This window comes from Carcharodon carcharias, chromosome 22 (assembly GCF_017639515.1).
Source record: "Carcharodon carcharias isolate sCarCar2 chromosome 22, sCarCar2.pri, whole genome shotgun sequence".
In the NCBI taxonomy this organism is placed as follows: Eukaryota; Metazoa; Chordata; class Chondrichthyes; order Lamniformes; family Lamnidae; genus Carcharodon; species Carcharodon carcharias.
This window is the reverse complement of record NC_054488.1, coordinates 30,110,041-30,122,544: the sequence shown is the minus strand read 5'-3', so window position 1 is coordinate 30,122,544 and position 12,504 is coordinate 30,110,041. Positions and strand designations below refer to the sequence as shown.

Genomic DNA, 12,504 nt, shown 5'->3' with positions numbered 1-12,504 from the left:
AAGAAGGTTAAACATCTCCCTCCTGATGGCGAGTAAAGATGGAAGGGGAAGAGAGAGAGGAAAAGGACAGGAAAGCACAGGAGGGGAAAGGGTAAAGGGTGCAGAGTGGGTGGGTGTTGCTGGGTGGAGTGAAGTGGGGTGGTGGGGGCCTAGCTGTTCTTCTTATAGGGGGAGTGTGATGTCTTCACCAGGCAGCCAGTACTGCCTGGCACACAGAAGTTAGCATCATCCCTCTTCATCAGGCAGCACCAGCTACCTGGACTTAGAGACAGGCAGAGTGCGGGGCGGGGGCAGGAAGACAAGATCTTAAACTAACACATGCACTCCTTCTCCCCAAGTCTCTACAATTGTCTTCGCTCCTCCTCCTACAAAGTACACAGTGGTCTTCTGCCCCCACCAAACAAATGTCCTTTCTGCGCAAGATAAAGGCAGGTGTTTCAGTCCAGGGCCACATCCCTGTGCTCTGTGCAGCCTTCAGACCAAAGTGATGATCCAGCCTCACATTCCCTAGACACATTACTGATGCCTGCAGCTCGATGGTGCTTGTCATTGCTGCCAGAATGTCGTGGGCAGGGGTCACAGATTTCCTTCATTCTCTGTGTGCTCTCAGCATCTTTAAGGTGGGGCTGGCCCCCATCTCTTCAGCATCTGTGACCAGTGCCGCTGTGTTCCTGAAGGGGTCAAATGCTGAAGGCGGACAAAGGATCAGGTGCTTTTAAAGTTCCATGGCTGCATCTCTATGATATGACCCTTATCACAGAGCGCAAGTGAGCTGCCCTTGGCCAGACAGGAGTCAGACATTCACAAAGGATATGTGACAATTTATGGAGTGCCCTCATTGCATGGCGTCATCATCCTCAAGTGACTATTAGGGTCACCATTGCATCTCCATGACAGAAGCATTATCACAGACGGTATGTCCACTGCCATAAGCCAGACTGGAGTCAAACGTTCAGAGGTACAAAGTGAGGATCTATGGTGTCTCCTCACTGCATGTCGTCATCATCCTCCACATATCTAGCAGCTATGAGGGCCTCCCGAGTGCGCCTGCCTCATCTGGCCAGTGTGAGGGTCTCATTGTCGTCATTGTCGCCTTCGAGGACCTCCTCACCCTCATCACCGTCGACGTCCTCCCCATTAGCGGAGACCTCCAGCTGCTGCATCTCCTCCTCAGCCAGCTCCCCTCCTCGTTGCAGCACCAGTAGGTGACGACGATGGGTGACACCCTCTGTGAACTATATTGCAGGCCTCCACCAGATCGGTCGAAGCACCGGAACCTCATTTTCAACATCCTGATGGTTGCAGCATGAGCCTCGTTACACCTTCGCTCTGCTGCAGTCCGAAGCCGCTGCACGGTTGTCATCAATCACGTCCTATGCAGGTAGCCCTTGTCTCCTAGGAGCCAGCCCTGCAGCCTCTGTGCACCCTGGAAGACATTAGGGCTCTGTGACTGACTGAGAATGTAGGAGTCATGGATATTCTCTGGAAACCATGCGCAGACCTGCAGGATTTAGGGAATGGAAGCCCTTGCAGTTGATGTAGTTGATCCCTTGTTGTGACAGAGAGCTGAACGTGAGAGCAGTCAATCGCACATTGCACCTCTGGAGGATGCCCGAGATCTGGGCAAATCCAATCGCTCTTGCATCCTGGCTGTCTTGGTCCTGGGCGAAATGCATAAATTTGTGTCCCCTTGCAAAGGTGGCATCGGTGATCTCATGGATGCATTTGTGAACGGAGGCTTGTGATATCCCACAGAGGTCACCTGTGGAGCCCTGAAAGGAGCTGCTGGTATAAAAATTGAGCCATTGAGCACTTTCATGGCCACTGGCATTGGATGCCCTCCATGTCCCTGTGGCACCAAATCCTGCAGTAACTGGCAGATGTGACTGATCAGTTCCCTGGACATGCACAGTTTTCGGCGACACTGGTTCTTGGTCATCTGCAGGAATGAAAGGCGGCGTCCATGGACCCTGGGTCTAGCCAAGCACCCACCAACGATGGCTTGCTCTGGTTCTTCGGCGCCATGTGCGTGAGCCCAGCTGCCCCTTCTTCCTGAGGGTGCTGCTCCTCCCTCTGTCCAGCCAGGCACCTCCATCGCTTACTTCTCCATCATTTCTGCTTTCTGTACACCATGAGGCATACAACTAGTTCACCAGGCTCCATGTTCCTGATGTACTCCTCCTGCAGGATGAAATTGAGAGATGTGTGGGTTAGCTTGGGTGTTTTACGAACCTCTCTTGGTTAAATCTGAAGGCCCCTTAATGCATCCTGGAGAGTGCTGGCTATCACTTGGATGGGCAGCGTTTAGTACGCTGCATGGCTGCCAAAACCCTACCCTCCTCCGCCCCACTTCACCTGACCAATTGACGGCAGCCTTGCCTACTGGACTGTATGCTGTGCTCTCAGCTCAGGCACAGGCATTCTCCTAACCCGCACTGCAAGGCTGTACAGTTAGCTTGAACCATGGGGGAGACTGGTCCAAACTGGGATGATGACATTGCAAGGGGCTGTGAGCACCTGCAACAGTGACTACTCCATGGTCAGCTTTAGCAAGGAGATTGTACAATGTGCCCGGTTGTCCAATTGTGCTGCAGTCCACAAAAATGCTCATTAGTTTACTCAAGGGGTAAAAAGGTCTGGGGGGGTTGGTGGCACCTTCATGCTTCTGTGTTGCTTGAGTGAGCAGATAAGCAAAACCCAACTTCGCGCATGTCAACGTAGCTGTGTGTGAACTGTCTCAGCTGCAGAGGTCACTTTATACAAGGTTTTCCTAATGCATGGCTGCTTCCCTCCCCCACACCTCACACTACCTTCAAACACGGGCCCTTGCTCCCTTGCTCCACGCCCAACATGCCTCATCCGCAGGGCAACCCCCCCCCCCAATGCGCTTCAACCTTGAAGATGACCTGGGTGAGTGCTGCGCAACATTACTGTGCACTCACCTCCGCGTTCCCCTCAAAGTGCAGCCTGCCAAGAACATGCCTTATATATGCTGTAGTGAAACACCTTGCATGATGGGCAAACGATCCAGTGTGGGGGGGATGATTCCGGCCGGCTGGCCTTATAATGATGTGCAGATGTATTACAATGAGGTTCCCGACGTCCAATGGCTGGAAACCCGGCCCTCAATCGATGGGTTGGGTGGACGATCGCAAACTGGTTTCATGATGTTGTCAAACCGATTTCTGGCCTTCTCCTCATATTGTCTGCCCAGGGGCCAGTGGACACGGAAAATTCTGCCTTGGGACTGTATACAGTGCTCATGTTTGGTCTAACCAACGTTCAATGCAAGGTTAACTTCCTTTTCAGTTCCATCCCTCTAGAAATACACCAAGTGTTTGGTTTGCTTTTGTTATGGCCTTTCCTAAATAGTGTCACAAACTTTCAGCAGATGGTGTGTGTGTAATCCCAGATCCCTTTGCTCCTGTAACTTGTTTCGCGTTCGGCAAACCTCATTTTGGACTTGAAACGTTAACCTCATTTCGTTCATTTCATTTCAAACGTTAATTTCATTTAGATTCTTATTTTCCAAATAGCGCGTGATCTCATTATTTCGAAGCTAAATGTAATCAATTTTCGGATTGTTTCCTATGCTGCAGGTTTATCAATGTTGTCATTCCGCTCAGGACTGGCTAATACTCAGTTTGTCCAGGATAATAAATATGACGAAATTCCGAGAAGCGAAATTATAAATTAAATCGATAAAGTTTAAACCTACAGCGAGGGAACAAAACGCTGTCCCCAAGAAGGAGTAAAGGGGACTGGGGGCCGCGAACTGCAGGCGGCTGTCAACCGGGAGGCTCGGCCCTCTGCAGTCGAGCACGTGAGGGACTAGGCGCGATCTGGCACAGCCGGACACCCGCACGCTGGGAGGCGGAAGCGCGGCCCCGCGCTGTCCGGAACCCGCAGGCCGGGAGGCGCGGCCCCGCGCTGTCCGGAACCCGCACGCCCGGGAGGCGCGGCCCCGCGCTGTCTGGAACCCGCACGCCCGGGAGGCGAGGCCCCGGTCTGGGGAAGATGGTGGTGCGGATCAGGCCTCGGAAAGTCGCTCGGAGATACCGGGCGGCCGCAGCCGCTGCTGTCGCCATCCTGATCGTGCAGACCCTGGCAGTATGGAGCTTCAGCGGCCTGGAGAGTGAGGAGGAGGTAATGCACAGGGACAAGGTGGGAATGAGAGGGATGGGGGTGATAGGGAGTGATAGGGATGGGGAGGGGGTGATAGGGATAAGGGGGGATAGGGATGAAGGGGGGATAGGGATGAAGGGGAGGGAGGGGGCGATAGGGATGAAGGAGAGGGAGGGGGCGATAGGGATGAAGGGGCGATAGGGATGAAGGGGCGATAGGGATGAAGGGGGGATAGGGATGAAGGGGGGATAGGGATGAAGGGGAGGGAGGGGGCGATAGGGATGAAGGAGAGGAAGGGGGCGATAGGGATGAAGGAGAGGGAGGGGGCGATAGGGATGAAGGGGAGGGAGGGGGCGATAGGGATGAAGGGGAGGGAGGGGGCGATAGGGATGAAGGGGAGGGAGGGGGCGATAGGGATGAAGGGGAGGGAGGGGGCGATAGGGAGGGAGGGGGCGATAGGGATGAAGGGGAGGGAGGGGGCGATAGGGATGAAGGGGAGGGAGGGGGCGATAGGGATGAAGGGGAGGGAGGGGGCGATAGGGATGAAGGGGAGGGAGGGGGCGATAGGGAGGGAGGGGGCGATAGGGATGAAGGGGAGGGAGGGGGGCGATAGGGATGAAGGGGAGGGAGGGGGGCGATAGGGATGAAGGGGAGGGAGGGGGGCGATAGGGATGAAGGGGAGGGAGGGAGGGCGATAGGGATGAAGGGGAGGGAGAGGGGGCGATAGGGATGAAGGGGAGGGAGAGGGGGCGATAGGGATGAAGGGGAGGGAGAGGGGGCGATAGGGATGAAGGGGAGGGAGGGGGCGATAGGGATGTGGGAGGGAGGGGGCGATAGGGATGTGGGAGGGAGGGGGCGATAGGGATGTGGGAGGGAGGGGGGGCGATAGGGATGGAGGGGAGGGAGGGGGGGCGATAGGGATGGAGGGGAGGGAGGGGGGGGCGATAGGGATGGAGGGGAGGGAGGGGGGCCGATAGGGATGGAGGGGAGGGAGGGGGGCCGATAGGGATGGAGGGGAGGGAGGGGGGCCGATAGGGATGGAAGGGAGGGAGGGGGGCCGATAGGGATGGAGGGGAGGGAGGGGGGCCGATAGGGATGGAGGGGAGGGAGGGGGGCCGATAGGGATGGAGGGGAGGGAGGGGGGCCGATAGGGATGGAGGGGAGGGAGGGGGGCCGATAGGGATGGAGGGGAGGGAGGGGGGCCGATAGGGATGGAGGGGAGGGAGGGGGGGCCGATAGGGATGGAGGGGAGGGAGGGGGGGCCGATAGGGATGGAGGGGAGGGAGGGGGGGCCGATAGGGATGGTGGGGAGGGAGGGGGGCCGATAGGGATGGAGGGGAGGGAGGGGGGCCGATAGGGATGGAGGGGGTGATGGGGAGGGAGGGGGTGATAGGGATGAAGGGGAGGGAGGGGGGCGATAGGGTTGAAGGGGAGGGAGGGGGCGATAGGGAGGGGAGGGAGGGGGCGATAGGGAGGGAGGGGGCGATAGGGATGAAGGGGAGGGAGGGGGGGCGATAGGGATGAAGGGGAGGGAGGGGGAGCGATAGGGATGAAGGGGAGGGAGGGAGGGGCGATAGGGATGAAGGGGAGGGAGGGGGGGCGATAGGGATGAAGGGGAGGGAGGGGGGGCGATAGGGATGAAGGGGAGGGGGGGGCGATAGGGATGAAGGGGAGAGAGGGAGGGCGATAGGGATGAAGGGGAGGGAGGGCGATAGGGATGAAGGGGAGGGAGGGAGGGCGATAGGGATGAAGGAGAGGGGGGGCGATAGGGATGAAGGGGAGGGAGAGGGGGCGATAGGGATGAAGGGGAGGGAGAGGGGGCGATAGGGATGAAGGGGAGGGAGAGGGGGCGATAAGGATGAAGGGGAGGGAGAGGGGGCGATAAGGATGAAGGGGAGGGAGAGGGGGCGATAAGGATGAAGGGGAGGGAGAGGGGGCGATAAGGATGAAGGGGAGGGAGGGGGGGCGATAAGGATGAAGGGGTGGGAGGGGGGGCGATAGGGATGTGGGAGGGAGGGGGCGATAGGGATGTGGGAGGGAGGGGGCGATAGGGATGTGGGAGGGAGCGATAGGGAGGAGGGAGGGAAGGGGCGTTAGGGAGGAGGGATGGGGGGCTTTAGGGAGGAGGGAGGGGGCGATAGGAGTGAGGGAGGGAGTCGGCGGTAGGGAAGAGGGAGGGTGTGGTAGGGATGAGGGAGGGATAGCGATGTGGGGAAGGGGTGCTAGGGATGAGGGATGGATAGGGATGTAGGGGTAGGGGGTGATAGGGATGAGAGGGGGATGGGGGAGGGGGCGATAGGGATGAGGGAGGGAGAGGGAGAGGGATGGGGAGGGGGCGATAGGGATGAGGGAGGGATAGGGATGTGGGGGGGCGGGGCGCGATAGGGATGAGGGAGTGATAGGGATGAAGGGGAGGGAGAGGTGATAGGGATGAGGGAGGGATAGGGATGTGGGGGGCGGGTGCGATAGGGATGAGGGAGGGATAGGGATGAAGGGGAGCGAGGGGGGTGATAGGGAGGAGGGAGGGCCTGATAGGAATAAGGGAGGGGCGGAGGGTGTGTTAGGGATGAGGGAGGGAGGGAAGGTTGATAGGGAGGAGGGAGGGGTTGATAGGGAGGGAGGGGTTGATAGGGAGGGAGGAGTTGATAGGGAGGGAGGTGTTGATAGGGAGGGAGGGGGGTCGATAGGAATGAGGGAGGGTGGGGCGATAGGGATGAGGGAGGGATAGGGATGTGGGAGGAAGGGGCGATAGGTATGAGGCAGGGATAGGGATGTGGGCGGGAGGGGGTGATAGGGATGAGGGAAGGATAGCGATGAGGGGAGGGGGCGATAGGGATGAGGCAGGGATAGGGATTAATGGGATGGAGGGGTGAAAGGGATGAGGGAGGAATAGGGCTGAGGGTTGAAGGTGGGATAGGGATGGGGTGGGAGGGAGGGGGTCATAGGGATGAGGGAGGGGACGTTGGGGTGAGAGAGAGAGGGAGGGGGCGATGGGGATTGGGGGGCGATGCGGATGAGGGAGGGAGGGGGTGATGGAGATGAGGGGGGTTGCTGGGGATGAGGGGGGGGGCGATGGGGGTGAGGGGGTGATAGGGATGGGGGGAGGAAGGATGATAGGTATGAGGGAACGATGGGTTGGGAATGAGGGGGTGATAGGGCTGAGGGAGGGAGTGATAGGGATGAGGTAGGGGGTGACAGGGATGAGGGAGGGAGGATATTATAGGTATGGGGGAGGGAGGGGGTGATAGTGATGAGGGAGAGAGGGGGTTATAGGGATGGGGGGAGGGAGGGGATGATAGGGATGAGGGAGAGAGGGCGTTATAGGGATGGGGGGAGGGAGGGGGTGATAGGGATGAGGTAGAGAGGGGTTGATAAGGATGAGGGAGGGAGGGGGTGATAGGGATGAGGGGGCAGGGATGTGGTGGGGAAGGAGGGGGGGGGCGATAGGAATGAGGGGGGGCGGGTGTGATAGGGATGAGGGAGGGAGCGGGTGATAGGGATGAGGGAGGGATAGGGATGCGGGAGGGAGGGGGCGATAGGGATGAGGGAGGGATGGGGATGTGGGAGGGAGGGGGGCGATAGGGATGAGGGAGGGATAGGGATGTGGGAGGGAGGGGGGGCGATAGGGATGAGGGAGGGATAGGGATGTGGGAGGGAGGGGCAGTAGGTATGAGGGAGGGATAGGGATGTGGGGTGGAGGGGTCGATAGGGATGAGGGAGGGATAGCGATGGGGGAGGGGGCGTTAGAGATGAGGCGGGGATAGGGATTAATGGGATGGAGGGGTGAAAGGGATGAGGGAGGAAAAGGGCTGAGGGAGTGAGGGTTGAAGGTGGGATAGGGATGGGGTGGGAGGGAGGGGGTCATAGGGATGAGGGAGGGGGCGATGGGGATGAGGGAGGGAGGGGGAGATGGGGATGGGGGGGTCGATGTGAATGAGAGAGGGAGGGAGGGGGCGATAGGGAGGGAGGCGGCGATGGGGATGAGGTGGGGGTGCTGGGGATGAGGGAGGGGGTGATGGGGATGAGGTGGTGATTGCGATGGGGGGAGGGAGGGTGATAGGTATAAGGGAACGATGGGTGGGGAATGAGGGGGTGTTAGGGCTGAGGGAGGGAGGGGTGGATGAGGGAGGGAGGGGTGATAGGGATGAGGGGGTGGTAGGGATGTGCTGGGGAGGGAGAGGGTGGGAAGGATGGAGGGAGTGATAGTGATGAGGTAGGGGGTGACAGGGATGAGGGAGGCGGTTATAGGGATGGGGGGAGGGGGGGTGATAAGGATGAGGGAGGGAGGGGGTGATAGGGATGAGTGGGCAGGGATGTGGTGGGGAGGGAGGGGGCGATAAGAATGAGGGAAGGAGGGGGCGATAGGGATGAGGGAGGGAGGGGCGATAGGGAGGGAGGGGCGATAGGGATGAGGGAAGGATAGGGATGTGGGAGGGAGGGGGTGATAGGGATGTGGGAGGGAGGGGGGGTGATAGGGATGAAGGAAGGATAGGGATGTGGGAGGGAGGGGGTGATAGGGATGAGGGAGGGATAGGGATGTGGGAGGGAGAGGCGATAGGTATGATGGAGGGAGGGTGCGATACGGATGAGGGAGGGATAGCGATGGGGGGGAGGGGGCGATAGGGATAAGGCAGGGATAGGGATTAATGGGATGGAGGGGTGAAAGCGATGAGGGAGGAATAGGGCTGAGGGAATGAGGGTTGAAAGTGGGATGGGGTGGGAGGGAGGGGGTGATAGGGATGAGGGAGGGGGTGATAGGGATGAGGGAAGGGGTGATAGGGATGAGGGAGGGGGTGATAGGGATGAGGGAGGGGGTGATAGGGATGAGGGAGGGGGTGATAGGGATGAGGGAGGGGGTGATAGGGATGAGGGAGGGGGTGATAGGGATGAGGGAGGGGGTGATAGGGATGAGGGAGGGGGCGATGGGGATGAGGGAGGGAGTGGACGATAGGGATGTGGGAGGGAGGGCGATAGGGATGAGGGAAGGATAGGGATGTGGGAGGGATGGGTCAATAGGGATGTGGGAGGGAGGGGTCGATAGGGATGAGGGAGGGATAGGGATGTGGGAGGGAGGGTGGGTGATACGGATATGGGAGGGGGCAATAGGGATGAGGGAAGGAGGGAGGGGGCGCTGGGGATGAGGGGGTGATAGGGATGCGGGGAGGAAGGGTGATAGGTATGAGGGATCGATGGGTTGGGAGTGAGGGGGTGGTAGGGCTGAGGGAGGGAGGGGGCATGAGGGAAGGAGGGGGTAATAGGGATGAGGGGGTGGTAGTGAAGTGGTGGGGAGGGAGGGGGTGGGAGGGAGGGAGTGATAGGCATGAGGTAGGGAGTGACAGGGATGAGGGAGGGAGGGGGTTATCGGGATGGGGGCAGGAAGGGTGTGATAGGGATGGGGGGAGGGCGGGGGTGTTAGGGATGTGGGAGAGTGGGGTTGATAAGGATGAGGGAGGGAGGGGTGATAGGGACGAAGGGGGCAGGGATGTGGTGGGGAGGGAGGGGGTGATAGGGATGAGGGAACGAGGGGGCGATAGGGATGTGGAAGGGAGGTGCGATAGGGATGAGGGAAGGATAGGAATGTAGGAAGAAGGGGGTGATGGGGATGAGGGAGGGGCCGCTGGGGAAGAGCGAGGGAGGGGGTGCTGGGGTTGAACGAGGGAGGGCGCGATGGAGATGAGGGAGGGAGGGCGCGATGGAGATGAGGGAGGGAGGGGGCGATGGAGATGAGGGGGTGATAGGGATGGGGGAGGAAGGGTGTTAGGTATGAGGGAACGAAGGGTTGGGAGTGAGGGGGTGATAGGGATGAGAGAGATGGAGAGGGTGGCGGGAGAAAGAGATGGAGAGGGTGGTGGGGGAGAGAGAGAGATGGAGAAGGTGGCGGGAGAGAGAGAGCGATGGAGAGGGTGGCGGGAGAGAGAGAGATGGAGAGGGTGGCGGGAGAGAGAGAGCGATGGAGAGGGTGGCGGGAGAGAGGGAGAGATGGAGAGGGTGACGGGAGAGAGAGAGAGAGATGGAGAGGGTGGTGGGAGAGAGAGAGATGGAGAGGGTGGCGGGAGAGAGAGATGGAGAGGGTGAGGGGAGAGAGAGATGGAGAGGGTGAGGGGAGAGAGAGATGGAGAGGGTGAGGGGAGAGAGAGATGGAGAGGGTGAGGGGAGAGAGAGATGGAGAGGGTGAGGGGAGAGAGAGATGGAGAGGGTGAGGGGAGAGAGAGATGGAGAGGGTGAGGGGAGAGAGAGATGGAGAGGGTGAGGGGAGAGAGAGATGGAGAGGGTGAGGGGAGAGAGAGAGATGGAGAGGGTGAGGGGAGAGAGAGATGGAGAGGGTGAGGGGAGAGAGAGAGATGGAGAGGGTGAGGGGAGAGAGAGATGGCGAGGGTGGCGGGAGAGAGAGATGGCGAGGGTGGCGGGAGAGAGAGATGGCGAGGGTGACGGGAGAGAGAGATGGAGAGGGTGAGGGGAGAGAGAGAGAGATGGCGAGGGTGGCGGGAGAGAGAGATGGCGAGGGTGGCGGGAGAGAGAGATGGCGAGGGTGGCGGGAGAGAGAGATGGCGAGGGTGACGGGAGAGAGAGAGAGATGGCGAGGGTGGCGGGAGAGAGAGATGGCGAGGGTGGCGGGAGAGAGAGATGGCGAGGGTGAGGGGAGAGAGAGATGGCGAGGGTGAGGGGAGAGAGAGATGGCGAGGGTGAGGGGAGAGAGAGATGGCGAGGGTGAGGGGAGAGAGAGATGGCGAGGGTGAGGGGAGAGAGAGATGGCGAGGGTGAGGGGAGAGAGAGATGGCGAGGGTGAGGGGAGAGAGAGATGGAGAGGGTGAGGGGAGAGAGAGATGGCGAGGGTGAGGGGAGAGAGAGATGGAGAGGGTGAGGGGAGAGAGAGATGGAGAGGGTGAGGGGAGAGAGAGATGGAGAGGGTGAGGGGAGAGAGAGATGGAGAGGGTGGCGGGAGAGAGAGAGATGGAGAGGGTGGCGGGAGAGAGAGATGGAGAGGGGAGAGAGAGATGGAGAGGGTGGGGGGAGAGAGAGAGATGGAGAGGGTGGCGGGAGAGAGAGAGATGGAGAGGGTGGCGGGAGAGAGAGAGATGGAGAGGGTGACGGGAGAGAGAGATGGAGAGGGTGACGGGAGAGAGAGATGGAGAGGGTGACGGGAGAGAGAGATGGAGAGGGTGAGGGGAGAGAGAGATGGAGAGGGTGAGGGGAGAGAGAGATGGAGAGGGTGAGGGGAGAGAGAGAGATGGAGAGGGTGAGGGGAGAGAGAGAGATGGAGAGGGTGAGGGGAGAGAGAGATGGAGAGGGTGAGGGGAGAGAGAGATGGAGAGGGTGAGGGGAGAGAGAGAGATGGAGAGGGTGAGGGGAGAGAGAGATGGCGAGGGTGGCGGGAGAGAGAGATGGCGAGGGTGGCGGGAGAGAGAGATGGCGAGGGTGACGGGAGAGAGAGATGGAGAGGGTGAGGGGAGAGAGAGAGAGATGGCGAGGGTGGCGGGAGAGAGAGATGGCGAGGGTGGCGGGAGAGAGAGATGGCGAGGGTGGCGGGAGAGAGAGATGGCGAGGGTGACGGGAGAGAGAGAGAGATGGCGAGGGTGGCGGGAGAGAGAGATGGCGAGGGTGGCGGGAGAGAGAGATGGCGAGGGTGAGGGGAGAGAGAGATGGCGAGGGTGAGGGGAGAGAGAGATGGCGAGGGTGAGGGGAGAGAGAGATGGCGAGGGTGAGGGGAGAGAGAGATGGCGAGGGTGAGGGGAGAGAGAGATGGCGAGGGTGAGGGGAGAGAGAGATGGCGAGGGTGAGGGGAGAGAGAGATGGCGAGGGTGAGGGGAGAGAGAGATGGAGAGGGTGAGGGGAGAGAGAGATGGCGAGGGTGAGGGGAGAGAGAGATGGAGAGGGTGAGGGGAGAGAGAGATGGAGAGGGTGAGGGGAGAGAGAGATGGAGAGGGTGGCGGGAGAGAGAGAGATGGAGAGGGTGGCGGGAGAGAGAGATGGAGAGGGGAGAGAGAGATGGAGAGGGTGGGGGGAGAGAGAGAGATGGAGAGGGTGGCGGGAGAGAGAGAGATGGAGAGGGTGGCGGGAGAGAGAGAGATGGAGAGGGTGACGGGAGAGAGAGATGGAGAGGGTGACGGGAGAGAGAGATGGAGAGGGTGACGGGAGAGAGAGATGGAGAGGGTGACGGGAGAGAGAGATGGAGAGGGTGACGGGAGAGAGAGATGGTGACGGGAGAGAGAGATGGAGAGGGTGGCGGGAGAAAGAGAGAGAGAGATGGAGAGGGTGATGGCAGGGAGAGAGAGATGGAGAGGGTGGCGGGAGAGAGAGAGAGATGGAGAGGGTGGCGGGAGAGAGAGAGATGGAGAGGGTGGCGGGAGAGAGAGAGATGGAGAGGGTGGCGGGAGAGAG

At 60.1% G+C, this 12,504-nt stretch overlaps 1 protein-coding gene across 1 annotated transcript in view; it reads left to right on the top strand.

The window, feature by feature from the left end:
- The first annotated feature begins 2,901 nt into the window (after positions 1 to 2,901).
- The window catches only part of xylt2 (xylosyltransferase II), a 324,124-nt gene continuing 314,521 nt past the window's right edge, over positions 2,902 to 12,504 (top strand). Inside the window, exons 1-2 of the mRNA XM_041216822.1 lie at positions 2,902 to 2,910; positions 3,721 to 4,146. Of these exons, the coding sequence (XP_041072756.1) occupies positions 2,902 to 2,910; positions 3,721 to 4,146 (435 nt within the window). The remainder of the gene's footprint in view (positions 2,911 to 3,720; positions 4,147 to 12,504) is intronic.